This window comes from Podarcis erhardii, assembly GCF_964252035.2.
Source record: "Podarcis erhardii genome assembly, chromosome: 15".
In the NCBI taxonomy this organism is placed as follows: domain Eukaryota; kingdom Metazoa; phylum Chordata; class Lepidosauria; order Squamata; family Lacertidae; genus Podarcis; species Podarcis erhardii.
Window position 1 is genome coordinate 5,146,995 of NC_138505.1, and position 27,616 is coordinate 5,174,610.

Consider the following 27,616-nt stretch of genomic DNA (forward strand, 5'->3'; position numbering starts at 1 on the left):
CCCGGTGGAGGATAGTCTGACTTCCTTAGGGCCCGGGACCTCTAAGCTATGGACCTTAAGGTCCTCTGCGGGGCAGACCAGGAGAGGCGGCCCACGAAAATATGAGGGCTCTAAGCCACAAAGGGCTTTAAATGTCAAGACCAGCACCTTGAACCTGACCCTATACTCCACCAGGAACTTTGCAAGTTCTGGGACTCAGAGACACAGTGAATGCCATACAGGATGTGAATTTGCCCAGGAATCAATAGGTGGGAAACCAGATCCCTTGCCAACTCATTGTGCAAATATGGCAATCAGTCGCTAACAAACTGGTGTCCCCAAACAGCTGACAGGCAATCTTGCCTCCAGACTAGGCACCCAGATTCTGAAACCAGCAGGGTGATTTGACTTGACTGCTGAATAAACCTGAAGCAGAACACACACACGCTTACACAAATATCTGGAAAGGAGCAGAGAAGCAAGAGATTTGGAAAACCTAAAACTGTTCTGGAATAAGGCCAGTGATCTGTTGACCAGCAAAGGATTCAAAGGTGAATTAGTGAGACAGCCCCCACCACTGACTTTTCTCTGTGCTGCCCATCAAGATATTTCAACGCCCACATGGAAGTGGTTTCTTTGCAAGAAGCCAGCGCCACATTAGATTTTGTTCCACTAAAGCTGCTGCACATTCGATGTGGGCTTTGGACTTCCGGCTGCTGCAATGCCGCTGACCGCGTACCTCTTTTTATTCTCCGCAGGTAAAATTTCTTCTGATGCTTTTATCTGACTCTTAACTCTTGGGACGCTTCCAGACGAACCCTGTTTATTGAGCATTCATCCCGATTTGTTTGCCCAAAAGGGAGGTTAGACTACGTTGGCTACTTCTTGTGTTTCAGTTCCGATTTGTCTGCAACATCACTCCAAGCAATAGTTTCCCTACACTTCTCATCACTTTCCTTACTGTAATATGTTTTATGGGTCTTTGAGGGGGGCTGGCGGTGTCGCTGTGCAGTAATGCAAAATCTGCTCTAATTGTAACCTAGATTTTACCAGGATGGGACTGAATCCCACCCACAAATCAAGGAGATTCTGGAAGCGGTCTGAGCACCTGAGAAACTTGGTGGGTTGAATATTTATGATCTCTGAAACTTTCTGCAGTTTAGGTAAAATATTTTCCACCTTCTCCTTGAGCAAGTGTCTTGTTCCAGGACTTCATTTGCAGGACAGTGTAGGGATTCTCAAACAGCGTGATGTCTCCTTCAATGTCTTCTTGCAGGAAAAGCCAGTGAGAAACAGCAACCGTAAACGGTCCTTGTGGTCTTTCTCCTCCACAGTGTTCCCATCCCACTTACAGATCCTGCATCCGACCCGGCGGTTCCTTTTTGTGGATATTGGGGAGACGGCACAGATCTCGTGCACTTCTGCAGAAAATATTGAAGACAATGCATTATCATTCAGCTGGTACAAAAGAAGAGAACACGGAATGCCAATTTTAATCAAGTGCTGCGATGTTAGAAAACCCGGAGACAGATTTGCTTGCAAAGTTAATCCTAACCGTCGAAATGCCGTACTGGACATCCTTCATGTGCAGAGCTCTGATTCTGGCCAATATTTCTGTGCCCAAACATCTTCTAGTGGCTTGCATTTCAGCAATGCAACATCTTCACTGATTGTTGGAGGTAAGAGATCAGGGCTGAGTGAGCTTTGCAGTGGCACTACTCATGTCAATGGCAGATTTTAGTTTGTTAATTTTAAAGCCACTGGGGCAATAACTAAGCCTTTCGTTCGTTCCCCGGATAGGCAGAGCCCAATTTCCGACCAAGAGAGGGAGTCAGGAAGAACGAGAAAGGTGCAATTGCATTTTATTATGCCGCAAACCCGGAAGTGAGTGTTCCGGTTTTCAAACGTTCTTTGGAACCTGAACGTCTGACGGGGCTTCCGTGTCTTCTGATTAGCTGCAGGAGCTTCCTGCAGCCAATCGGAAGCTACATCTTGGTTTCCAAACGTGTTGGTAGTCGAATGGACTTCTGGAACAGATTCCATTCAGCTTCCAAGGTATGACTGTATACTCCCCCCTGGCAGCCTGTATGTAAATCAGCTCCTCTTCCCAGACTTCTCCCTCTGGCCACCCATCGCTGTCCCACCACCAGTCCCTGAGCTCTGAGCTATTTTCCCCCTTGGGGGTTCCCCAGCTGCCCCCCCCATTCCACTGCCTCAAACCAGTCCATAACATCCAGAAACATTACTGACCATGGAGGCAGATCATAGCCATTGATGCTGAACTAGACCTTTCCGTTGATCTTCGTAATTTTCAAAAGCGTTGATCTTCGTAATTTTCGTAACTTTCAAAAGGGCAGAAATCTGAACTGCGCCTCTTCCTCCGAGATTGTTCTTACCGTGCCCCTTGCTTTGTTTTCTTCATCAGACAGTTATACTCCGAGCACCCGGGTGATGCTTTTGCAGCCCTCTAACCAAGACCCAGATTCCCGGTTCAAGAACCAACTTGTCTGTGTGGTCCATGGTGTGTCCAACTTAGTCCAGGTGTCCTGGGACGTCCCGGGATATCACCTGCCTGAAGCGCAGACCCTTTTAGCCAAAACCAACAGTGGGTCCTTAACCTTTGTCAGTCTCCTTCGCTTCCCTGTGGAATTACAGAGCCGTGGAGGAAATGTTACATGTGAAGTCAGATTCAACTCTTCCAGCACCAGTGTGAAGAGTTCTGTATTCAATGCATGTGAGTAATTCTGCAAGCCACTGACTTTGCTACCATAAGACACAGGAGCAGAGGATCTTGCCTTGTTCTGAATCAGACCCTTGGTCCACCTAGCTCAGGTGGGAGAAGGAGACATCTGAAGGGGGAAAATGTGATTTCATAGACTTGTAGAGTCGGAAGGGACCCTGTCGATCATCTATCCCAACCCTCGGCAATGCAGGAATATTCTGCTGTCTCATACAGGGATTGAACCCGAAACCTTGGCATTATCAGCACCGTGCTCTAGCCAGCTGAGCTACCAGTTTGGTGGCAGAATGGGGCGAGAAAGGGAAGCTGTAGGGAGTTGGAATGGTGGGGGACTGGCAAGCAGGGCGGACAAGGGTGCAGCCCCTATTAGTACAATATAAATAAATATACAGAACAGCATCGTGCCACAGCTGTGTCAAACACCACCGGTGCCAGGGCTGCAGGAAAGTGTTTTAGTATCAGTCACTGTCTCCGAGGCTGGTGGTATAAACAAGGAGCTAGAGAAACTGTTAAGACTTCTCTGTCCAGGGAAGGAAGTCCTTCAAGCAAGCGTGTTCTCAATTAAAGGAGAGCGCGTGTTGCGGATGGGGCCAGGCAAGACACCCCGTAGTTGCCAGGCAGGATAGGTTGAAGGGGCCCGGCTCGGATTGGTGGATGGTGTTGCTGAGGTGAAATTGATGGGTGTTGCTGAGGTGAAATTGATGTTGCCAATTTGGAGATGAGAACAGAGGTTATTTAAGCAATGCTCACAGCAATCTGCTTTCTCTTTTGCTGTGGGCACCGGATCATCTGCCTGCCCTCCCTTGTTTTGGGCTTGTGCTTTGACCTTGCTATGCCTGTCATGGGGTCGTCCACCTTGGTGTGGGGGCCTGGTAGGAATTTTTCCATTTGGCTGATTAGTGTGTGCCATTTGGTTTTTGTCTACTGCGTAGCAAATCATCACAACTTGTAAGGTTGGCGGTTAGGCATTGGTTTAAATTGGTTGGTGGAGGGGTATGGATTTGGCTGTGCCTGTCCCTCCAATGCTGCTGCTGCACGGGAATTCCGTTAAAGGAATTCAGGGACTTACCATTCTTTCGTCCAAACCCCTGGAATTGGGTTTGGGCCGCGTAAGCCCCTGGGAGCATGCGGGGAGAAGCTGAGGGTCTGTGCCGCAGCTCCAGTTATCCCTGATCTTGTTCCTCCACACTGGCTTTCGCTGGAATCCGGGAGTCAGTGATGTGTGAGTTATTGGGGTAGGGGTGTTTTGGGGGACCTCAGCACACAACTGATCTGATGTTTCCTATCTTTGTAAAATTTCCCCTGTAGATGCAGAGATTCCTCAGTGCCACTTCAGACATACATTGGTCCTAGATACACTGACGTTGCTGCTGCTTCCCCTAAACTTCCTTTGGATTCGATTCTACCCTTCCGACTCCTAAACGGCATCAGGAATCACATCCGAGGAAAAACCTAAAGGAGGACAACATGTCGCTTCATGCGGAAGGAAATCCACAGAATTATTAGGAGGGTTTTTATAATATCCTGGCAGGTGGGCAGAAGTTAGACCACCACATAACTGAATATATTTACACGTTGTCTGTATCTCGATTGCCCGGGCTGCAAAGTGCAATGCTGGAAGTTGAAGCAAACAAATAAACGTCATTTTCACATGCTGCAGGACGGGTTTGGAATCGTTCCCCCTGTCAGGAATTTTATCCGTGTGTGTCCAGGGTTGCAGCAAGAGAGGCTTAGCATTGCAAGGATTCCTCAGGTGGTGTTATAGGAATTCTAAGGTCATATTATATATAAGGTCATATTATATACATTCATAAATGTACAAGGCAAACACATACTTAAATATATAAACCACGTGTCTGAAATAGTACAGGAGAGCAACCCTGAAGCCATTTTGACTCTTCTCTGCAGTTGATGAAGGAAATGGGAAAACCTCCCCATTGTCTCTTTGCTCACAAATCCTGTCTTAAAGGGTGCATTGGTGTATGAATAGGGTGAGCCTGTGACCTGGATTCAGGAACTGAGTATTTCCTCTTTGCATTTAAGTTTCTCAGGAAAACTGCGTTTTCACAATAAGATAAAGAATTTTATTATTCATTGTTTTTACTTTATTATCTTTTTTTATCCCACTTTTTCTTCCAATGAGCCCAAGGTGGTGTGCCTGTCAGGGATGATTTTGCTGTGTTTCCTACTTTGGAGGGGTCCTTTTCAAACCCTATGCCTCTGTGATTCTATCAACATCCCAATTTGCGCTTCGCTGTGCAATTCACCTTCTGCGCCTTTAAACCTTGTCCCGCTCATTTATCTCTCAGATTTCGGCATTCAAAAGTCTGGCGGAAACGGAGACCCGAGTTTGAATCCTTTCTCCGGAAGTTTAGGCCAAGGCAGCCTCCTTCTTGGGGCCTGCCTCCTCAACCCAGGGGTCCTGCTGGGTTATGGGCTCTAGGCAAATGCCCGACCCTGGTCACCCTTGGTGATGGAACTACTCCCAGATTTGGCCATACAAATCGTCAGGGCAGAGCAGTTCCCAGGCAGAGAGGACCAGAAGGAGGCGAAAGCAAACTGACAACCGTTTTCTACCTCTCAACAGCCTGTGACCAAGATGAGCAAACAAAAGATGCTATCACTTGCACAGCAGGTATCAGAAGAAGCCACAATAATTGCCTTAACGCACGTCAGAGGGTGAAGGGGCCCGAGGCTGTTTGACCACATTTGTTACGGTCAGGGTCCAAGCACCGTTTGTGGTCTTTGGGTCTCAGCCAGTCTTGCTGCACTTGGGACTTTTCTGCTCACAGGAAAGGGTGTGGAGTTGCTGTCGGTGCTGCTAAAGTCTTCCCTGGCTCAGGTTCACAAGAAGCGGCCTTAAACTATGATTACCATATTTTTTCCAGGAACACTTTTCTTTTATTTTTAAGCTGAGTAGCAACAGGGAGTCAGTAGTGGGGATGGTGAGGCAAAAGACCCTGGGCCCAAGCACACATGCATATTGTATAAAGGTGCAAAGCCCTTCTTTCGCACCCTGTGAAACATAAATGCACAGAGTTTTTTAAAAACCGAGCAACGGCCGCCTGCCCGCAACTCCCAAGCACCCTTCCCCCTTTGATCTGTACCACCGGACGTCCCTGGTTCCCTTTCGGCAATGGCAGCGTCAGCGTCTGTCAGCAGCCCGGAGCCAGGCTGGTAGCGCAGTTGGCTCTGGCTGGCTTCAGGAGCTGCTCGCTGCCGTGGCGCCCGCCATTTTTCCTCGCTGGAAGTCCCCTGATTTAGCTTGTGCGCAACACATCATATGGGGACTTCCGGCGAGGAAGTCCGGCCGTGGCACCCGCCATTTTTCCTCGCCGGAAGTCCCCATATGATGTGTTGCGCACAAGCTAAATCATATGGGGACTTCCAGCGAGGAAAAATGGCGGGTGCCACGGCAGCAAGCAGCTCCTGAAGGCAGCCAGAGCCAACTGCGCTACCAGCCTGGCTCCGGGCTGCTGAGACCGACACTGCCACGTTTCCCGGGACAGATTTGCAAATCTTAGGACTGTCCCCAGGAACCGGGGACGTCTGGTAACTCTACCTTAGACAACTATTTTACTTTTAAAAGATGACTGAAGGCGGCCCTGTTTAGGGAAGTTTTTAATGTCTGATGCTGTATTGTTTTTAATATTCAGTTGGAAGCCACCCAGAGTGGCTGGGGAACCTAGCCAGATGGGCAGGGTATAGATAATAAATTATTATTATTATTATTATTATTATTATTATTATTATTAAGCTCAGTGTTGTCAACAACACTGACTGGCAGCAGCTCCCCAGGGTTTCTTTTTAAAAAAGTATTTCATTTTTAAAATTTTATAATTGCAATCATTCATAAATTCAATACTTTTCCAAAAAACACCAAATAGACTCCCCCTTGCCCCGCCCCTGGATTCCAATCTCCCCCCCCCCATAATTCATTGCATCTCATCTTATCTCAAAATGCATTGTTCTCCATCTTATTTGCCTTAATTTCCAATTATATAACTACTGTATATAGATGTTATATCAAACTTGCTAATGTTTTAATGTATTTATAGTGGTCTTTTGAATAGCCTATACATTTCTTTTTTTAAAAAAATAATAATATTTATTCAAGTTTTAAAGGTTACAAAAAGAAAAAAGAGAAAAAATAAAAATAAAAAAGACAGAAAAAATACAATCAATTAAAAAAGAACAAATCGAACCTTTACATAGCTTTCTTTCCTTTACTTATTTCCTTGACCTCCTCACACCTCCCATTTTTGTATTCTAATTCAAATTGTTATTTCAGCAAATCCTTCCAACCTTGTTTTTATCTTAATAATTTGTCTTAATATACTATAATTTTACGTTCTCTCTTTCATCAATTCATTTTTACTTAATCCTTTATGTCATTTCTGCCAAAACCACATAATTTTCTTTTCCCAACATCTTTCTAGCAATCCTTAATTTTGCAATATTTTTGAAGATAAACTTTGAATTTTTTCCAATCTTCTTCCACTGACTCTTCTCCTTGGTCCCGGATTCTGCCAGTCATCTCAGCCAGTTCCAAGAATAGCCTATACATTTCTTCCAGTCCTGCTGAAACTTCTCAGCCTGATCTCTGATTTTCGCAGTCATCTTTGACATTTCGGCATAGTCCATCCAGCTTCCCAGAGTTTCAGGCACCCAGGGACCTTCTATGTGTAAGGCAGGTGTCCTGTCAATCATCTACGGCATGGGTAGGCAAACTAAAGCCCAGGGGCTGGATCTGGGCCAATCGCCTTCTAAATCCAGCCCGCAGACAGTCCGGAAATCAGCGTGTTTTTACATGAGTAGATTGTGTCCTTTTATTTAAAATGCATCTCTGGGTTATTTGTGGGGCATAGGAATTCATTCATTCCCCCCCCCCAAAGTATAGTCCTGTCCCCCACAAGGTCTGAGGGACCGGCCCCCTGCTGGAAAAGTTTGCTGATCCCTGATCTACAGCTTTTCCATAGTAACAAACTAAGATTCCAGCCCTCGTGGGTCTGAACAAATGGCTGATTTAGATAGGAGCAGAGAAGGATGCTTTCTACTGAGTCAGTCCATTGAGGTCCATCTAGCTCAGTACTGTCTTCAGAGAATTTCAAAGCTGGAAGGGACCCCAAGGGCCATCTAGTGTAACCCTCTGCAATGCAGGAATTTGTCCCTGTCTCCACTTTTCGGGCAGGACATGTGTTCCTAGGATGCTCCTTAGGCACAAAGGCAAGAGCCCTCCAATGTCTGACTCCAGCAGATGAGATTCAGGGGTATACTGGCTCTGCGCAAAGAGGCTCCACAGCTATTGCGACCAACAGCAGCCGTTAAGGGTCCTCTCTGAATCCGCGGCTTCTTCCGGCTCCTGCTAAGCTTGGTTCCAGTAGGAGCTTTGGAAAGCAGTTCCTGCATGCCAGCAGCTCTTCCATGCTTCAGACAGGCGTCTTTCTCAGTCCTAAATGGAGGTTTCTAGCGATAAATCTAGACTATCCTCATGCAAAGGGAGTTGCTCTTCCAGAGTCACAGCCTCCCTGACAGAGCCAGGATTTCCGTCTTGCTCTAAGGAAAAGGCAGCTCTACACACACAGAGAAGGAACTTGGGCGAAGTCTTGGTGCTGACCTTTAACAGCCCTAAACGGCCTTGGTCCAGTATACCTGAAGGAGCGTCTCCACCTCCATCGTTCTGCCCGGACACTGAGGTCCAGCGCCGAGGGCCTTCTGGCAGTTCCCTCCCTGCGAGAAGCCAAGTTACAGGGAACCATGCAGAGGGCCTTCTTGGTAGTGGCACCCGCCCTGTGGAACACCCTCCCTAGATGTCAAAGAGAAAAATAACAACCAAACTTTTAGAAGACATCTAAAGGCCCTATTTAGGGAAGCTTTTAATGTTTAATAGGTTATTGTATTTTAGTGTTTTGTTGGAAGCCGCCCAGAGTGGCTGGGGAAACCCAGCCAGATGGGCGGGGTATAAATATTATTATTATTATTATTATTATTATTATTATTATTATTATTATTATTATTATTATTAGATGCTTAAAAATGAGGGTCTGGACATAAGCAATATAGCTAATATTGTACTGCCAACCTTACTGTATGCTTGTGGAACATGGACCGCTTATAAACACCATCTCCAACTCCTCGAAAGATTCCATCAACGGTCTCTCCGAAAAATTTTCCACATCACTTGAGAAGACAGGCGAACTAATATCAGTGTACTGGAAGAAGTAAAAATCACCAGCGTTGAAGTAATGATTCTTCAACAGCAACTTCGTTGGACTGCTCATGTTGTGCGGATGCCTGATGATCGTCTTCCAAAGCAACTACTCTATTCTGAACTTAAAAATGGAAAGCGTAATGCTGGTGGTCAACAAAAGAGGTTTAAAGGCTGTCTCAAGGCAAATCTTTAAAAATGTAGTATAAACACTGACAACTGGGAAACACTGGCCTGTGAGCAGTCCAGTTGGAGAACAGCCTTTACCAAAGGTGTCATGGGCTTTGAAGACACTGAAACTCAGGATGCAAGGGAGAAACGTGCTAAGAGGAAGACACGCTTGGCAAATCCACACCGTGATCAACTCCCGCCCGGAAACCAATGTCCTCACTGTGGAAGGACGTGTGGGTCTAGAATTGGCCTCCACAGTCACTCGTTGTTAAAACAGTGTTTATGGAAGACAATCTTATTCGGCTACAAGTGATCGCCAAAGAAGGGGAAAAATATTTAACAAGCATCTATGTTCAGCAAGTTGAAAGATAACAAAGTTGGGTTCTACTAGGTGGCCCTTTGGGATTGCAACACTGCAACTCTACGAAAGTCTCAGTTCTGCTTTTCTTTCTTCATCGCTCCAGTTTGATCCGGATTTCATTTGCTGCAACGTAGCTCTGCGTACTCTGTCTGGAAGGGGAAGGAAGCAGAGCAGTTATAGGGTGCTCACACGTTGTAAAAGTTGATTTCCCACATCTGCAAAATCAAACGAACTTTTGTTGTTTTTACTAGAATGTTTATCTCTTTTGCATGAATGGGTGTTGGGAAAAAATGGTGATTTTTGAAAAAAACAAAACAAAAAACTTTTTAGTTACCTTGGGTAGTTTCTACCAGAAAGTAGAAGGATATATTCAAAGCAGAGCATTAGAGCCTAGTAAAAGTGTTTATGGTCACAGGAGGACTATAAGCATTTTTTGCCAGCCCACCTGTCCCGTTCCCCACTTTGGCATTTGTTGAATATCAAAGGCCTAATAATAATGATGATTATGTTAATTAATAATAATTTGTATCCAAGAGAATTCTACTCCAAGTAGGCTGAACCCCCCCCCCCCTTAATCACTACCCATCATCAATAAACATTTCCTGGTCAGCTTGCAAACCACATTTAAACTCTTTCAGTTCAGGAAAGCTTCAAAGCCTGGTCACCTGGATACCATTTCCCCTCACCATAGGCGATCATCCACAAGCCTTTTCACATCCAAAAATCCTCATTCAAATGCAACCCACACTTCTGTACTACCTAGTGTTGCCATATTTCAGAAATCTGGACAGAATTGTTCACTTTTATTTTTGCAAAATAATAAAAAAGAGGTTTTAGAGCTATTTTTTCCAGAAATTGCTAAAATTGCCACTACCAGTATGGTCTCTCTGTGTGTCTGCCTATCTGCCTCCTGGGTTCCTGGGTTGTCCCAAATTAGGACTGGTTTCTTCCAAACCCTCCTGCAAAATACAGGAACACACATCTTTCTGAAATTTCAGTACGCAAAGCCAGAGTTTACCTGTGGGATCTCCCTCATGGGTATTTGATTTCCTGGTTTCTCTGCATTCCCTGTGAGGAAGGAAAAAAGAAGGGACATTTCATTGGTCTACTCAGAAGCAAGTTCCTTCAACTTCCGTGGGATTTCCTCCTAGCTCCCAGTGTGTCTCACGCACTTCATTGCCCCTTGAATAACGACCACAGTTTATCTTACAAAAGGATTACCTGTGTGAAGAAGTTTCCTGAAGAATAGGGCCGAGAGCGGGATCAGGAGGACGACGGCGACAACGCAGGGTACCCCAAAATATAGTATGGAGATGCAGTTCTCTGTCAATGAGAAGGAGAGGGAAACGGGGGTCAGCAACTAGACTGGCCATTGGGTGGTCAAAGGGAGAAGAGGGAGAAGACTGGGAGGAGGAAGTTTCAGAAGCTGTGACAGACAGCAGTCCAGAATCAGAATGTGGGAGGCCAAGAGGCGGAGATGAGGCAGGCTGGTGAAGAAATCTGCCCTTCCTGCTGCAACAAGCTCCCTTCCCCGCTGGTCTCCAAGGACCAGGAGAGGTATGAAGCGGGAAGAACAAAGGCAGGCACACTGGCATAGTCTCAGATTGCTTGGGGAGGACTTGGAGGAGGAGGAAGCTTAGGCAGCCGTGGGAAGGCAGGAACCTTCAGCCTTGGCAACTGCCTCATAGGGGCAAGACCTGCAGAGAAGTGTTGTTGTGCTCACTTCTACTAAAGAGTTAACTTCACTGAACGCCGTGTGATTTATTGCTGGCCCACTTCTACTAAAGAGTTAACTTCACTGAACGCCGTGTGATTTATTGCTGGCCCACTTCCACTAAAGAGTTAACTTCACTGAACGCCGTGTGATTTATTGCTGGCCCACTTCTACTAAAGAGTTAACTTCACTGAACGCCGTGTGATTTATTGCTGGCCCACTTCTACCAAAGAGTTAACTTCACTTAATGCTGTGTGATTTATTGCTGGCCCACTCCTGACGGATAGACACATCTATAGCAGCTGGAATGGATATGGGACCAGTGGCATTGCCTCCTCCTGCTTGCCTGGATCGAGGATGGAGAGGGGTGAGCGTGCATCTGTGTCAAGGATGGGGAATCTTTGGCCCTCCAAATGCTTCTCAACCAGAATCCCCAATCTCCCTGGCCCTTCACATGCTTGCCAGGGGTTATGAGAGCTCAGCAACATCTGGAGAGGCAAAGGTTTCTCACACCTGGATGAAAGAGAAACCTCTGCCGGGTGGGATGTAGATTCCCATACAAAAGTTGGGGTCATATTTGTTCCCTGCTTCTCCCCCTCTTTGCTTTCACCTGACACTCTCTGCTGCCCCGTTGAAGAGCTTATTCAGTGCAAATCTACCTGGGCTGGTTGACACTGTGTTTATACCTGCTGGAGAACCAACATTTGTCTTCTCTGAACAGGTATCAGGCACCTGTGTTGGAGGAATCAGCTTCACACTCCAGATACTGAAGTCTCCATTTCCGTTTGCCATGGTAATGTAATTCTGGTCCTGAGATGTTTCCCCACTCGTATTCCAGGCGTTGAAATCCCCCTTGGGGTCAGCATCAAAGAAGACACAGGGAAGGGGGGCGGCGTGGTTCAACTGAGCCTGCTCTGAGTAGGATGGCATGGCAACAAAAAGACTCCGCCTCAAAGCACCTGAAAGAATGTTGAGAAAAATAGTGTTACGCGCTGCTCCAATCTGAGTGGCCAGAGATTTCAGGCATTCCAGGCTGAAATATACTCAGAGTTGAGAGTGGATTTCATGCTCTTTGTTCAGCTCGTAGTGGTGAGGAGGAATGGAAGTTCCCCCAGAATGTCTGCTTTATATATATTATTTACACAATGGGCCCCACGTGATTGGCTAATTCCGGGATTCACCTGTAGGCCAATCTGGTTGCGGATTCACTTCCACCTGGAGCTGGATTGGGTGGCTCCTGTGGACCAATCAGACTGCTGCATTCTGGACCCTATTGTTCTAGAACCAATCAAACTGCTGCATTCTGGACCCTATTGTTCTAGGACCAATCAGACTGCTGCATTCTGGACCCTATTGTTCTAGGACCAATCAGACTGCTGCATTCTGGACCCTATTGTTCTAGGACCAATCAGACTGCTGCATTCTGAATCCTATTGTTCTAGGACCAATCAGACTGCTGCCTTTTGGATCCTATTCAACTCAGTACATAACACAGGCACTTGGCTGGATGAAAAGAGAGGCAGGAAGTTAGGGCGAGAGGAACAGGAAATACTATTTGCTCCACCCCACGGTGTGATGATTTGCTACGCGGCAGGCGAAACCCAAATGGCAACAGCCAATCAGCCAAGTGGGGGAAATTTCTGCCGTGCCCCTGTCCCAACCACAGACGACACACAACGGCATAGCAAGGTCAAGCGCAATGTCCTAAAAGTAGGGAGAGGTGGGCAGGTATTCCAAATGCATGCGCCGAACGAGGAAGCTCTGGGTCACATGCATGGGCATAAATAGGTCCCTTGAACCGTTTGGACTGCGTCCCACTGGCCAGATTGCACCCAGCTTTGAGGGACCTACCACTCGGGTGTTGCGGCTGACCAATTGTACCCACCCACAACACAGGGTGTCGGTTTTCCAGGTCTCAATGCAGTATGTGCTCTCTTTAAGGGAGGACCCGATTTTCCAAAGTTTGCTGGAGGTGCCTTGAGGGATGGAACCTGAATCCTTTTGCTTGCAGGTGCTCGATTACTGATCCCTAGGCAGAACACTGCAGATGGTGACAGCAGCCACGAAATTAAAAGACGCCTGCTTCTTGGGAGAAGGGCAATGACAGGCCTAGACAGCATCTTGAGAAGCAGAGACATCACCTTGCCAACAAAGGTTCGTATAGTTAAAGCTATGGTTTTCCCAGTAGTGATGTATGGAAGTGAAAGCTGGACCATCAAGAAGGCTGATCACCGAAGAATGGATGCTTTTGAATTCTGGTGCTGGAGGAGACTCTTGAGAGTCCCATGGACTGCAAGAAGATCAAACCTCTCCATTCGGAAGGAAATCAGCCCTGAGTGCTCACTGGAAGGACAGATTGTGAAGCTGAGGCTCCAGTACTTCGGCCCCCTCATGAGAAGAGAAGACTCCCTGGAGAAGACCCTGATGTTGGGAAAGATGGAGGGCACAAGGAGAAGGGGACGACAGAGGACGAGATGGTTGGACAGTGTTCTCGAAGGTGCCAGCATGAGTTTGACCAAACTGCGGGAGGCAGTGGAAGACAGGAGGGCCTGGCGTGCTCTGGTCCAGGGGGTCACAAAGAGGCAGACACGACTAAACGACTAAACAAAGGCAGAACATACATTCAATAAATACTGATATTTCCCCCCAAAATCTTCAAAGGCACTCACCTGAGATGACCAGCCTAGTCCCTCTCATGAGCCTGCTTGTGGCGCAGTAATAAACCCCAGAGTCATTCCTTTGCACATCGCTGATCCTCAGACTGTGCCCTTGGCTTGAGTACCTGCCCTGTACCTGTTTTGCGTATGGAGAACTCTCGTAAATCCTGCGCAGATTTTTGCCTTCTTCCTCCATGTACCAGGACACCATCAACAAGAAAGTTTCATTTACAACGGGGCAGCGGATGTGAGCCGTGTGTCCAGGAGATGCCCAGATCAGGGCCAGATCCTGCGGCATTTCAGAATTTCCCTCTGCCTGAGCAGCTATAAAATGGAAGCCAAGGAACGTGTGGTGAGCTGGTAGTAAAATGAGTGAAGGGGAAAGATTCAGACATGTCAGACTGTGAATTTATCCACAGTCCTTCTTGGAACCGGCATTGATATTATTAATTGAAATATACATTCTTAAAAAAAAACAGAAGCATTTTTACTTGGTATTATAGGTCAGGACATTAATAGGCAAGATGTTAAATTGTTTTTATATGCAACAACTGCGGCAAGAGTATTGTTAGCCCAGAAATGGAAACAAGAAGAAATTCGGACGAAAGAAGAATGGCAGACGAAATTAATGGAGTATGCAGAATTGGACAAAATGACAGGAAGGATTCGAAACCTGCGGGACCAGAGATTTACAGAAAATTGGAACAAGTATATGTATTATTTGAAAAGCAACTGTAATCAACAAATTACGCTAGTAGGACTACAAGAAATTTTGTAAGGAGAAATATACAAAGTGTTACAAAGTAGAAAAAGATAGAGATATTGGTTATGAGTTTGAAATGTAATAGGGAAGATAAGAAATGCATACTGAGAGATTAGATTGGAAAATTTTCAGACAGGATTGATGGAAGTCAAAAATTTGAATAAGATGTAAAAGTATGTTTTATTACTGTTGAAAATGATATGTTTAAAAAAAACGAATAAAAAATTATATATTTTTTAAAAACATATTATTAATTTACACCACAAATTTTGGACCGTGGGTCTTTGGCGACGGTCAGTTTCATGCATTTTAATGGCAGGCGTGCTTATTCTATAACCATTACTTGAGGCATCTAAACAAAGCTTTACTTAATGCCCTAGCTAAGGTGGAATATTTGTAGCAGACTTTTCTTTTTTTGCTTCAAAAATGGGAATGTAAGAACACAAATATTCTGATTTGAATAAGCTATAAAAAATTAAGCTACAAATGCAGTGGCATTTTACAAGACAGACTTATACTCTTTATTTTTTAAAAGACCTCCTACGTTTTCGTCCCATCGCATTGGGTGCATTTTCTTGCACCTGTGTAAATGAAGAAAACGAGAAAGAGAGCAGCCCGTGCTGTTTTGTTTTATTTTCATTCGTTTTAACTTAATTTTTACTGGAGACCTTTTTGCTCCTACCTCATGCAAGATAGAATGATGAAAGACCCACCTCTGTGGGGCTGCTCTGAGGTGGGGGGGAGGTTTAAGGTTTTGCCACCGAAGCTTACAAAACGTTTTCACCGTATAGCTTTACCAAACAAAAGCAGTAATTCATATTCCCCTCACAAGTACACGTACATGTATATTAGTTGCCTAAAGTCTAGCTGAATTTCCTCAGAACAGAGTTCTAAAAATGAGTGCCTTCGAACACGGCATTTTAGACACTATTCATCAGTCAGCTTTTCTTGCTTCAACTGCAAATCTCAGACCAAAAGGATCCAACATCAGCAACGGCAACCAGGCGAGATATTTACAATAATATCAAAGGGTTGTAATTTCCATGTTCACTGAATTTGATGGACCTAAATTGGCTGCATCCAGTGACCTGAACAGGCCTACTCTGAGTAAGACTGATGGTGGATACCCAGAAATAAAGCTCACTGTGTTCAGTGGGGCATTCTGCCAAGCAAGTGTGTTTAGGGTTCTCAGCCCCAAAACCAAAACCAGTATAAGGATACAATCTGCTGAGATCAACTCTTTTAGCTTTCAAATATGCTTACTGCAGAGTGACGAATGGAGGAACAAAAAAGATGCATTCAGTGCTGATTGGTTTACATTTAGTTGTTTCATGAACTGTCACCTGGAGGAACCTAGACAAAGAAACCCTCAACTCAGATATCTTTTAGGCGTAATTATTTGACTTAACATGAGGCAATTGTTTTCTCCCTTGCAGACATCCTGACTGTATTTTGCTTTGTAGCTGATGAGCAACACCCATTATTTGCTCAGCTAGGTAGCCGTGTTGGTCTGACGCTGTCGAAATAAACGAAGAAATTAAAAACTTGTCCAGTAGCACCTTAGAGACCAGCTAAGTTTGTTCTGGGCATAAGCTTTCGTATGCATGTTTCTGAAGAAGTGTGCCTGCACACTAAAGCTTATACCCAGAACAAACTGAGTTGGTCTCTAAGGGTCTATTGTACAATTTTTTAATTTCTCCACTATCTGTTGTTTGCATTGCTTCATGTTATTCTTAATAAGAATCATATTATAGATAAGGAAGATACGTACTCAGCAGATAAAATAGAAGGAGCCCAAGGAAGTGTGAGAGAGACATCTTCTGGTCCTCTTCAGGTGCGCAACTTGAAAGCAGGCCTGCTGGTTCAATGGCTCTCTCCTCCAGCCTAGTGCTGCGTGTGACGTATGTCTCTCAATTTCCTGCCAATTTCCGTGGGTTAGAAAGTCAAAGGTTGGGAAACGAAAGCTGCCTCTGACTTGCACGGGGTCCCCCACACAAGACTCACAGGGGCAGACTCCAGCACCTTTGCTTTGAAGCCACAGAAGCAGGGAGATTTTGGGGGAAAAGAGGAGAACTTATTTCACCTGCAACTTCTGGGGGATTGAGAGAAATGCGGCAAATATGCTTTCAGCATGCAGGAAGATGCGCTCAGGATAGAGTACCACATAATGGTTCAAGTGATGCATAAATTTTAGGGAAGGAAATTGGGAGGGAGGTCACCATTTTCCACAAAGCATAGGAATACCATTTAATAATTTTGATCTGCACAGGCATATTTAAAGCATAAATCTCCCAACGTGGTTTCCCTACACAAACATACACCAACATATGATAAATGAAGGGGTAAACAAGCCAAATTTTCTGAGAGGAAAAATACATTGTTGTTGTTGTTGTTTAGTTGTTTAGTTAAATAGAAGGGGAGGAAATGGAGGCAGTGAGAGATTTTACTTTCTTGGGCTCCATGATCACTGCAGATGGTGACAGCAGCCACGAAATTAAAAGATGCCTGCTTTTTTGGAGAAAAGCAATGACAAACCTAGACAGCATCTTAAAAAGCAGAGACATCACCTTGCCAACAAAGGTCCTTATAGTTAAACTGTGGTTCTCCCAGTAGTGATGTATGGAAGTGAGAGCTGGACCATAAAGAAGGCTGATCGCCGAAGAATGGATGCTTTTGAATTCTGGTGCTGGAGGAGACTCTTGAGAGTCCCATATGATGAAATATAAAACAGATTTAAACCATTGCATGTGGCAGTTCATAACATCCATCAAAAGTCATCTGATTCATCCTCAACACGCCAATAATGAACGAACAAATTGGTACCCAGGAATGGCTAATTGTGCTTCAAGGCAGCCAGAAGCTGCTCCTGACAGTCAATTCCTCATCACGTCTAATGTCAGGGCTGGGCTTAGATGGCACAGAAGACCTGCTCCCTCAGACGCCTGCCTATTGTCGCCTCACCAGGCTCCTTCAGAAGGAAAATATCATCTTCATCTTCATTATCATCCAAGTTGAAACTTGTAGTACGATAAGGTACAGACCACTGTATTTTAATATTTTGTTGGAAGCCGCCCAGAGTGGCTGAGGAAACCCAGCCAGCTGGGCAGGGTATAAATAAGAAATTCTATTCTATTCTATTCTATTCTATTCTATTCTATTCTATTCTATTCTATTCTATTCTATTCTATTCTATAATAATTCCCAAGACAGAAGCAGAAATAAGCAAAGGCCTACCTGCAATTTGGCCTCATTTTATTTCACGTACAAATCAAAGCAGCGCACTTCCAAGTTACAGACCTCATGATAGATATTCAGTGACGAGATTTAATTTCTGCGTCAACAATGCTGGGAAGAGTCTTTTGATTTCCCTTTGGCTATCTCCATACGATAACTGGGGGGGGGGGAACAGAAACAGAAAAACATGCTCATGAATAGCAGAATCGTAGATTTCTAGAGTTGGGATCCCGGTGGTCATCTAGCCCAACCCTGGCAATGCAGGTATCACAGAGAAGCTAATGAGGTTAATGTCATGTTATAATACTCCCAAGAACTATTCCACATTTCTTTTCCCATTCCTTATTTGCATTCGTTCTTTAAAAAAGGGGTTCTATGATCTGTGCATCTAGATCATAAAATAATAATTTTAAAACTTTCATAGCCTTGCTAGTGCTTAGAGGTCTCAAATACTGAGAGGGACATTTGGGGCTGCCCAGGACTGATTCTGCCCCAGTCCGCTTCCTCGATGGCACGCCCACAAGGAGGTGGGTCCTCTGCAAAAAGCTGGCATCAAGTTAGACCTTCTCACTGTAGCTGCTGCACATCTGATGTGGGTTTTGAGCTTCTGGCAGCTGCGTCTTTCAACAATGCTGTGGGCTGCGTACATCGTTCTGGCCTCCACAGGTAACCTTTCTTCTGCTCCTTCTACCAGACTCTTAACACTTAAAGCATGAGAAAGTCAGTGGGTTGTATATTTATGTGCTCTGAGAGTTCCTCCACACTCAGTTCAGGCAAAATACTTTCTCCTTCAGCATGTGTCTTATTTCTAGGGCTTCAGTTGCAAGACAGTGTTGTTGTTGTTGTTGTTGTTGTTGTTGTTGTTGTTTAGTCATTTAGTTGTGTTTGACTCTTCGTGACTCCCTGGACCAGAGCATGCCAGTCACTCCTGTCTTCCACTGCCTCCTGCAGTTTGGTCAAACTCATGTTTGTAGCTTCGAGAACACTGTCCAACCATCTCGTCCTCTGTCGTCTTCTTCCTCTTGTGCCCTCCATCTTTCCCAACATCAGGGTCTTTTCCAGGGAGTCTTCTCTTCTCATGAGGTGGCCCAAGTATTGGAGCCTCAGCTTCAGGATCTGTCCTTCCAGTGAGCACTCAGGGCTGATTTCCTTAAGAATGGAGAGATTAGATCTTCTTGCAGTCCATGGGACTCTCAAGAGTCTCCTCCAGCAGGACAGTGTAGGGATTCTCAAACAGCGTGATGTCTCCTTCAACATCTTCTTGCAAAAAAATTCAGAGCGAGAAACGGCAACCATAAACGGTCCTTGTGGTCTTTCTCCTCCACAGTGTTCCCATCCCACTTACAGATCCTGCATCCGACTCGGCGGTTCCTGTTCGTGGATATTGGGGAGACGGCACAGATCTTGTGCACTTCTACAGAAAATATTGAAGACAATGCATTATCATTCAGCTGGTACAAAAGAAGAGAACACGGAATGCCAATTTTAATCAAGAGCTGCGATGTTAGAAAAAAAGGAGACAGATTTGCTTGCAAAGTTAATCCTAACCGTCGAAACGCCGTGCTGGAGATCCTTCATGTGCAGAGGTCTGATTCTGGCCCATATTTCTGTGCCCAAGCAAGTTCTAGTGGCTTGCATTTCAGCAATGCAACATCTGCACTGATTGTTGGAGGTAAGAGATCAGGGCTGAGTGAGCTTTGCTGCTGTGTGTTAAAGGCACCAGGGTCTGAATTCAAGCAGAGTCAAATAAGGGCCAGTTCTCAGGATCATCCCATTCACTGCAGGCAAGACCCTTGCTGAATTTTAGCCCCTGCTTTAATGTAAGGAGGTGGCATGGCACCCCTGCCAGGCTGCAACCACATTTGGGTGGATCGATAGCTTATTGAGTTCAGTAAGTTGATGTTGCTCTCCAGAGCAAGTTTTGAAATGTTCTTCCTCTCAAGGAAACTTTCCCCATGTTGCATTGTGGGCTGAGAGGTTCCTAGGCATGCGCCCCTGTGCATTGTAAAACATTCCAGGCTGCAGGGTTTCCGATGTGCATTCCTTATGAACCAACACCTGAGTCTTGAATCCAAATGAGCGCTGCATGGGAAGTGTGTTTTTGGTGACAGCAATCTGTCTTTTAAGGACATTGATCTGGAGTTAAAGGTAAAGGGACCCCGACCATTAGGTCCACGCGTAATAATTTTTTATTAATTTTGCAATCATACAATTATTTTCCAAATCTTAACAAATTTTAACAAATTACTCTTTTTAGGCTTCCTTCAGCTTCTCTGGTAATCACCCGTAATTACTCTTCAATACACATTCCTTTAATTGCTTTGCCATTTATCTTCCCTCCCTTTTATATTTCTTTTGACAATACCTCTTAAGCTTTTACAGTGCTTCTTGAAACCCCACCAGCGTTGTTTGCACATCACATACATTTTTCAGATAATCTACAAATTTTCCCCAATCTTCGATGAACTTTTGGTTTCGAGCATATCTTATTTTCCCAGTCAATTTATCCAGTTCCGCATAGTCTTGTCAATTTCATTCTCCATCCCTGACCATTAGGTCCAGTTGTGGCCGACTCTGGGGTTGCGGCACTCATCGCGCTTTATTGGCCGAAGGAGCCGGCGTACAGCTTCTGGGTCATGTGGCCAGGTTAGACTCCGCTAACCCAGAAATAGTGCTTCAGGTTAAGAACTTTGCTTCAGGATGAGAACAGAAATCGTGCTGTGGCGGCACAGCAGCAGCAGCAGGAGGCCCCATTAGCTAAAGTGGTGCTTCAGGTTAAGAACAGTTTCAGGTTAAGTACGGACCTCCAGAATGAATTAAGTACTTAACCCAAGGTACCACTGTACTTGCACTTTGAGGTGCTTTCGAACTACTAGGTGGGCAGGAGCAGGGACTGAACAACGGGAGCTCACTCCGTCGTGGGGATTCGAACCGCCAACCTTCTGATCGGCAAGTCCTAGGCTCTGTGGTTTAACCCACAGCGCCACCCACGTCCCATGAACTGGAGTTACTAAGCACCTTTTCTGAGAAGTCTTGCACACAATACCCTTGAAACCCCCATCATTTCCTAAAAGCCCAACACCAGGATCAGATAGGTAGCCGTGTTGGTCTGCCATAGTCAAAACAAAACAAATTCCTTCCAGTAGCACCTTAAAGACCAACTAAGTCAGTTCTTGGTATGAGCTTTCTTGGTATGAGCTTTTTTTTTGCCTACAGACAGCCACCCAGTCTTAAACAACTCCTAACCCACAATAATACTACAACCAGACCTAACACGGACACTGGCACCAGAGCCTGCAATAAACCCAGATGCCAACTTTGCTGCCACATACACCCGGGCAACACCATTACTGGCCCCAACAACATCACACATACCATCTCGGGACTATTTAATTGCTCATCGTCCAACATTGTGTATGCCATAAAATGCCAACAGTGTCCTTCAGCTCTCTATATTGGACAAACAGGCCAGACCTTACGCCAAAGAATAAACGGACATAAATCGGACATCAGGAATCACAAGACAGAGAAACCAGTAGGAGAACACTTCAATCTCCCAGAACATTCTATACAAGATCTCAAAGTAGCTGTTTTACTACAAAGGAATTTCAGAAATAGACTGGAAAGAGAAGCTGCTGAATTACAACTTATCACCAAACTTAAAACCATGGAGAAACCTGGTCTGAACAAAGACCTTGGATTCTTATCTCATTATACATGACAAAGCCATTTTTCACCTTTTCACCCCTTGCTTTTTCCTGTAAGACCTATTGCAGTCGTTAAGAGTCGTCAACAGGCTCATCACAGCTATCTGCCAATCACCCATTCCCACCACCCTTCTGAGTAATACCCCTCCCCACCTTCTCACTATATAGAAGGGTCTGGAAACTTCTGTTTCAGTGTATCTGAAGAAGTGTGCATGCACACGAAAGCTCATACCAAGAACTGACTTAGTTGGTCTTTAAGGTGCTACTGGAAGGAATTTGTTTTGTTTCAACACCAGGATGAAATTCTGAAGCCTTTGTTATCCATAGGTGGTCCTCCTTGCTGTCCTCTCTTTGGAGATTGTTCTTACCGTGCCCCTTGCTTTGTTTTCCTCTTCAGACAGTTATACTCTGAGCACCCGGGTGATGCTTTTGCAGCCCTCTAACCAAGACCCAGCTTCCCGGTTCAAGAACCAACTTGTCTGTGTGGTCCATGGCGTGTCCAACCTCGTCCAGGTGTCCTGGGACGGCCCGGGAGGTCTCCAGCAAGAGGGCCAGACCCTTTTGGTGAAAAACAGCAGTGAGTCGTTAACCTTCGTCAGTGTCCTTCACCTCCCTGTGGAATTACAAAACACTGGGGGGAACATCACCTGCGAAGTCAGGTTCAATTCTTCCAGCGCCAGCGTGAAGAAAACTGCTGTGTTCAACACAGGTGAGTGAATCTTTTTATCCTGCCATAAGAATATCAGCTGGCCTTTTCACCAACGTCGCTTATGGAAGGTCTTGTTTCCATCCTGAATTTTAACCAAAAAAACCCCCCTACATTGATAATACCGCTGACAGCCTTTTTCTGCGATGCCCAGAGTTTTACAAAAATTGCTCAACCAGAGCCAGGGCTTTTTCGGCTGTGGCTCCGATCTGGTGGAACGCTCTGCCACAAGAGATTAGACTTGACATCTTTCTGCAGGGCCTGCAAGACAGAGCTGTTCCGCCAAGCCTTTGGCCATGGCACAGCCTGACTCCCTCCTTTGGCAATCTTCACAGAACTCTAGCCCAATGGTTGCCATCAATTTGATTTGAAGTAATTTTTTAATGAAATGATTTTAAAATGTTGTCTTATTTTATTGTTGTTAGCTGCCCTGAGCCCTGCTTCGGCTGGGGAGGGCTGGTTATAAATAAAAAATTATTATTATTAATTACTCAAAGGCTCTTGAATATTCATGCCCCCAAACGCTTGCTTTTTCCTGACTGGGCTAGCCCACACAGGGCTAGAGTCTGTGTGATTTGTGCTTGTATTTTTGTTGCTTTTTTATTTCTCATATGTTGCATTTTATTGCATGACAATCTGAATTCCAAAAGATTCAAATTGCACGTGTCAAACTGTACATGCGAAAAACCACCTGAAGGAAGGTCCGTGGACAATAGTTTGGTTGCTCCTGTATTAGTGAAAAGTAACATACAGACTGAGTTACGTTAGGAGAGATTTGTTCTAAAACGGTGCTGAATATTGATGTGGGCTTTAAGGGGGGGGGGAAATAATGGCAATCTGATGTGGAAATGTGAACTGAATTTAAAAGACTGAAATTGCCATGTTGTCAGTGGTGACTTGTCACAATGCCTGCGCTCTCTGTTATAAGAATTTTAAGGTCTCAAATACAGAATAAACATTCATAAATGCACACATATCTAAACAGATGAACCATGTGTCTTAAATAGTACGGGAGAGCAACCCTGAAGCCATTTTGTCTCTCCCAGTGACCTCAAAAATTCCTCTGCAGAAAGGGAGGCAAATGGGGAAAGCCTTCCCATGGTCTTTTTGCTTGCAAATCCTGTCTTAAGGGCGTATTTGTGTATGAATAGAGTGAGCCTGTGACCTGGATTCAGGAACTAAAGTACAGTGGTACCTCGGGTTAAGTACTTAATTCATTCCAGAGGTCCATTCTTAACCTGAAATTGTTCTTAACCTGAAGCACCACTTTAGCTAATGGGGCCTCCTGCTGCTGCTGCTGCGCCGCCGGAGCACGATTTCTGTTCTCATCCTGAAGCAAAGTTCTTAAACCGAGGTACTATTTCTGGGTTAGCGGAGTCTGTAACCTGAAGCGTATGTAACCTGAAGCTTATGTAACCCGAGGTACCACTGTATTAACCATCACAAAAGAATGGCCAGGCTGCCCAGGTAATGCAATCAGTGACCCTTATCAGGTATCCTGGCAGACAGGATTTCTGCTGTGGACCACCTCCTCCTGTGATGTACGTATGATGTTTTAGGGGAGTGGTCTTGGGCTACAGGGTGGGCAATTTCAAAAGCCTATATAAGGGCTTGCACACCGTTGTTCAGGGTTCTCCTCCCTCCTGCGGGTGGTGAGTGGGGACCCTGTTCCAACAGTTCCTTGGACAAAGATCAGGCTTACTAGCCGCTTTGCTTCTCAATATACAGTGGTACCTCGGGTTACATACGCTTCAGGTTACAGACGCTTTAGGTTACAGACTCCACTAACCCAGAAATAGTACCTCCGGTTAAGAACTTTGCTTCAGGATGAGAACAGAAATTGTGTGGTGGCAGCCCGGCGGTGGCGGGACGCCCCATTAGCTAAAGTGGTACTTCAGGTTAAGAACAGTTTCAGGTTAAGAATGGACCTCCAGAACAAATTAGGTACTTAACCCAAGGTACCACTGTACTCTAGTTGGCCTCTGTTATTTTCTCCTACTGATAGGGAACCTTAGAAGGACTCTATATGGACTCTGGAATACCCCATAAGGGGAAAGGAGCAGTTTTGTTTTCTTATAGCATCTCCTCCCCCTGTCGGAGGCAGAATCCCTCTGAATAACACCAGATGCCAGGAATCACAAGCAGGGCAAGTGCTGTTGTTCTCGGGTTCTGCCTTTGGACATCCATCGGGGATCTGGTTAGGCCTTTTGAGAAGAGGAGGCTGGACTAGGTGGGCCTGATTCAACTTCGAGACTATCCTTAGGTTCTTATGGAGCCTCCGGGTCCAGGGGCAGTCTATCTGGATTTCAAGGTTCTTAGGGCCATTTGGCCACTGTGGGAACAGAACGATGGACTACGCCGAGCCACTGGCCTGCTAGACCAGGCCAGGCTCTCTTTATGTCCTTCTCTAGTCTTTTGCCAAAAACAGCAGTTCCTGAGTAAGCAAATCTTCTCTCTCTCTCTCTCTCTCTCTCTCTCTCTCTCTCTCTCTCCCTCTCCTTTCTAAAGCTTCGTGGACGGAAGGTGACACAAAGTGCCTAACCCACAAAGTGTCCTTGGCTGTCGTAGCAGGATTGGCATCACTGCTCATCTTCCTGAGTTTCCTTTGGGTCCGATTTGGCCTTTCCAAGCTAGGTAATATGAGGGAACGCACCCCGGGCCAGAGGGGGAATAACATGAACAATATCCCCTATTCAAGTAGGTAGCCGTGTTGGTCTGTCATAGTCAAAATAAATTAAAACAATTCTTTAAAAAGATAGTTGAAAAGACTCTTCTTCAAAACCTAAAAACTCTCTTAAAGGAATCAAGTCTTCAAAAAAGTTATAGGATCTAAGAAAGTCTTTAAAATAATCCTTCTAAAAGAATTTAAAAATTATACTGTCGCACCCTAGAGACCAACTAAGTTGTTTTCAGTATAAGCCTTCGTGTGCATGCACACTTCTTCAGATACTCTGAAAACATATCCCCTATGTCAGTTTCTCCTTATGCAGAGGGGAAAAATGAATTTCTCCGCTTGAAGTGGACAAGGCAGCCTCTGCCCCCCCCCGATTTATTTTATATTTTAGTTAGCAAGATTTTTGCATGTTGCTTAATGAGCAAAAAAGGGTTTTACACAAATGTTAAAAACAAGCAGACATACAAACTGAACAAAAAAAATTAGACAAAATCAGCCATTTTCCTCATCACAAAACATTGGGCCAAGTTCTACTCAGAGTAGTCCCATTGAAATCAACAAACCTGATTTAAAAAATGCATATATCGGTGAAAGAAAATGTACAGAGATGCATTATGAGAGGGGAGATTGTTTGCAAAGAAGTGTATATTAGTAAAAAACGCATCCCTGAAAGTGTTTATTAGGAAAAAATTGCACTAAAATGCTGATGAGTCTTCATGTTTTTTTAAAATATAATTTTAAAAAATGCAAATTGCTGCAGAAGTGTGGAGAAATGACTTTAATGTTGGGAAAATGAGGGACTTAGAGAGCGGAAATTTACAGATTTGCCCATCAGGCTCAAATATGGAATGCAGAAGGATGTGGGCAGCCCTCGTATTTGTGGATTGGTGCATTTCCTTTGTGTCTTATTATTCATTTTTTGCTCCTCAAGGTTCCCACACCAAGATCTCCGAGCCCCCATCTTCAGGGATAACAGAGGTAGGAACTCTTTTAAATATATATACATGTATAGGTTTTGAGATGCTCTGGGTTTTGAGGCGTACACAGTCTCAGGTGTGCAATCTGGGCACACAACTGATAAGAATAAGGGATAAAATCAGCTCAGTTTGCATGCTGTCAAATCCACCCGTTTTGAATCCTTTGAAATTTTGCACTCATCCGAATTTTGCATTGCACTCCTCCATCCATGCAACAGTCACAAAAATGAATATATTAGCGGGAGGCGTGTCTGAAAATGAATGAATCTGTGAACATAATGCACAGAAATACACTATATACTTGCAAAAAACATGTGCACGAGTTTTGTCCCCATGAGCTCTGGCTGCTTCTCACATGGGATATAAAGGTGTTGAATTTAAGCCGTCAATCAACTAACAGCCCTCTCCTCCAAATTTCATAACAGGATGGGATTTGCTACGCCCAACTGGACTTCCAAGCAAAGACCCAAGATGAGAGGAAGAGAAGACTAGGAGCGCAAGGGAAGAAATCCAAAACTTTGAAGGACCTTTGAGAAGCACCAGTTGCTAGACTCTGATTTGGGAGGATTAAAAAAAAAATACAACATTATTTAATGGATTTGTTGCCTCCGTTGTGCCAAACGTTAGTTGCTAGACTCCGATTTGAGAAGTCGGTGTTTACTTTCCACCTTAATCGTGAAAGGCTACATTGCTTGCGACAAAAACTCTGCTGTGAGTTTGTGGCTTATTCACACCAGATAGGGGAATTGTACATGTGGCGGCAGGAAGGCTGGTCAAGGTCTTTCAACCGTTCTGAGTCAGAGGGAGGTAAGCCAAGATTTGCATCGAACAAATAACACAAGAGAAGGATGAGAAGAGTCGGGTTTGCTTAGATGAGGGAATCGCCAGCTTTCAGAATCTGACTGCTCACTCCCGATCGAGGTGGAACACATTTCAGGGTTGCCAACTCCCCGCCCTACAAGGCTCCTCTGCCTTAAGCAGCAGAGCCAGAAGCAGAACTCCCACTGGGGTGCATTGCTGATGGCTGAGTGTCTGCCTTCTCCTTGTCCTGGAGCCTTACAAGGGAAATACTTGGCGTCCCTGGCTGCAGAAAATGTAGTCTTTAGCGAAACAGAGCAGGACTGGGGAGCATGTAAAGTAAAGGTAAAGGGACCCCTGACCATTAGGTCCAGTCGTGACCGACTCTGGGGTTGTGGCGCTCATCTCGCTTTATTGGCTGAGGGAGCCGGTGTACAGCTTCTGGGTCATGTGGCCAGCAGGACTAAGCCATTTCTGGCGAACCAGAGCAGCGCATGGAAACGCCGTTTAGCTTCCCGCCAGAGTGGTACCTATTTATCTACTTGCACTTTGACGTGCTTTCGAAGTGTTAGGTTGGCAGGAGCAGGCACCGAGCAATGGAAGCTCACCCCGTCGCGGGGATTTGAACCGCCGATCTTCTGATCGGCAAGTTCTAGGCTCTGTGGGTTAACCCACAGCGCCACCTCCATCCCCGGTGAGCATGTAACAGACTAGCAAAATAGGGGATGTCGGCAGGTACAGCTGTACCTGTAACAGATGCTCATTCTGGCATCAGCCTGACCCATGCAAAGACATTTTTTGAGGGTTGGTGGAAAGATATCTGCCACTCTCAACGGCAAGCCCTGTAACCAAACAGGATGGAAAACAATAAACCTTCCAAATTGGCCAGCAGTCTGTTTCTTTACCACTTTCGCAGTGTTTATAGGC

The 27,616-nt window shown here is 45.2% G+C and overlaps 3 protein-coding genes across 4 annotated transcripts in view; 1 reads left to right on the forward strand and 2 right to left on the reverse strand.

Annotated features, from left to right (window-relative positions):
- Positions 1-26,469, forward strand: LOC309329973 (uncharacterized protein). 2 transcript variants are annotated; one of them, XM_081841327.1, is made up of 6 exons: positions 1-737; positions 19,155-19,499; positions 21,932-22,243; positions 24,749-24,874; positions 25,846-25,892; positions 26,317-26,469. In XM_081841327.1, exons 1-6 carry the CDS (start codon positions 701-703, stop codon positions 26,422-26,424), a joined length of 975 nt encoding a protein of 324 aa, XP_081697453.1. In that variant the 5' UTR covers positions 1-700; the 3' UTR covers positions 26,425-26,469. The 2 variants fall into 2 exon arrangements, 1 of the variants encoding a protein (XP_081697453.1); XR_014151245.1 differs by lacking the exons at positions 19,155-19,499; positions 21,932-22,243; positions 24,749-24,874; positions 25,846-25,892; positions 26,317-26,469 and adding an exon at positions 1,314-1,442 and having other exon boundaries at positions 1-1,099.
- Positions 1-27,616, reverse strand: part of LOC309329999 (uncharacterized protein) — a 55,406-nt gene that overhangs the window by 10,311 nt on the left and 17,479 nt on the right. The window lies entirely within an intron of this gene.
- On the reverse strand, positions 9,414-17,934 carry LOC309330590 (uncharacterized protein). Its single transcript, XM_081842315.1, has 7 exons — positions 17,891-17,934; positions 16,365-16,511; positions 13,843-14,154; positions 11,860-12,132; positions 10,681-10,782; positions 10,478-10,527; positions 9,414-9,608 (listed from the first exon to the last, which is right to left on the reverse strand). Exons 2-7 carry the CDS (start codon positions 16,408-16,410, stop codon positions 9,576-9,578), a joined length of 816 nt encoding a protein of 271 aa, XP_081698441.1. The 5' UTR covers positions 16,411-16,511; positions 17,891-17,934; the 3' UTR covers positions 9,414-9,575.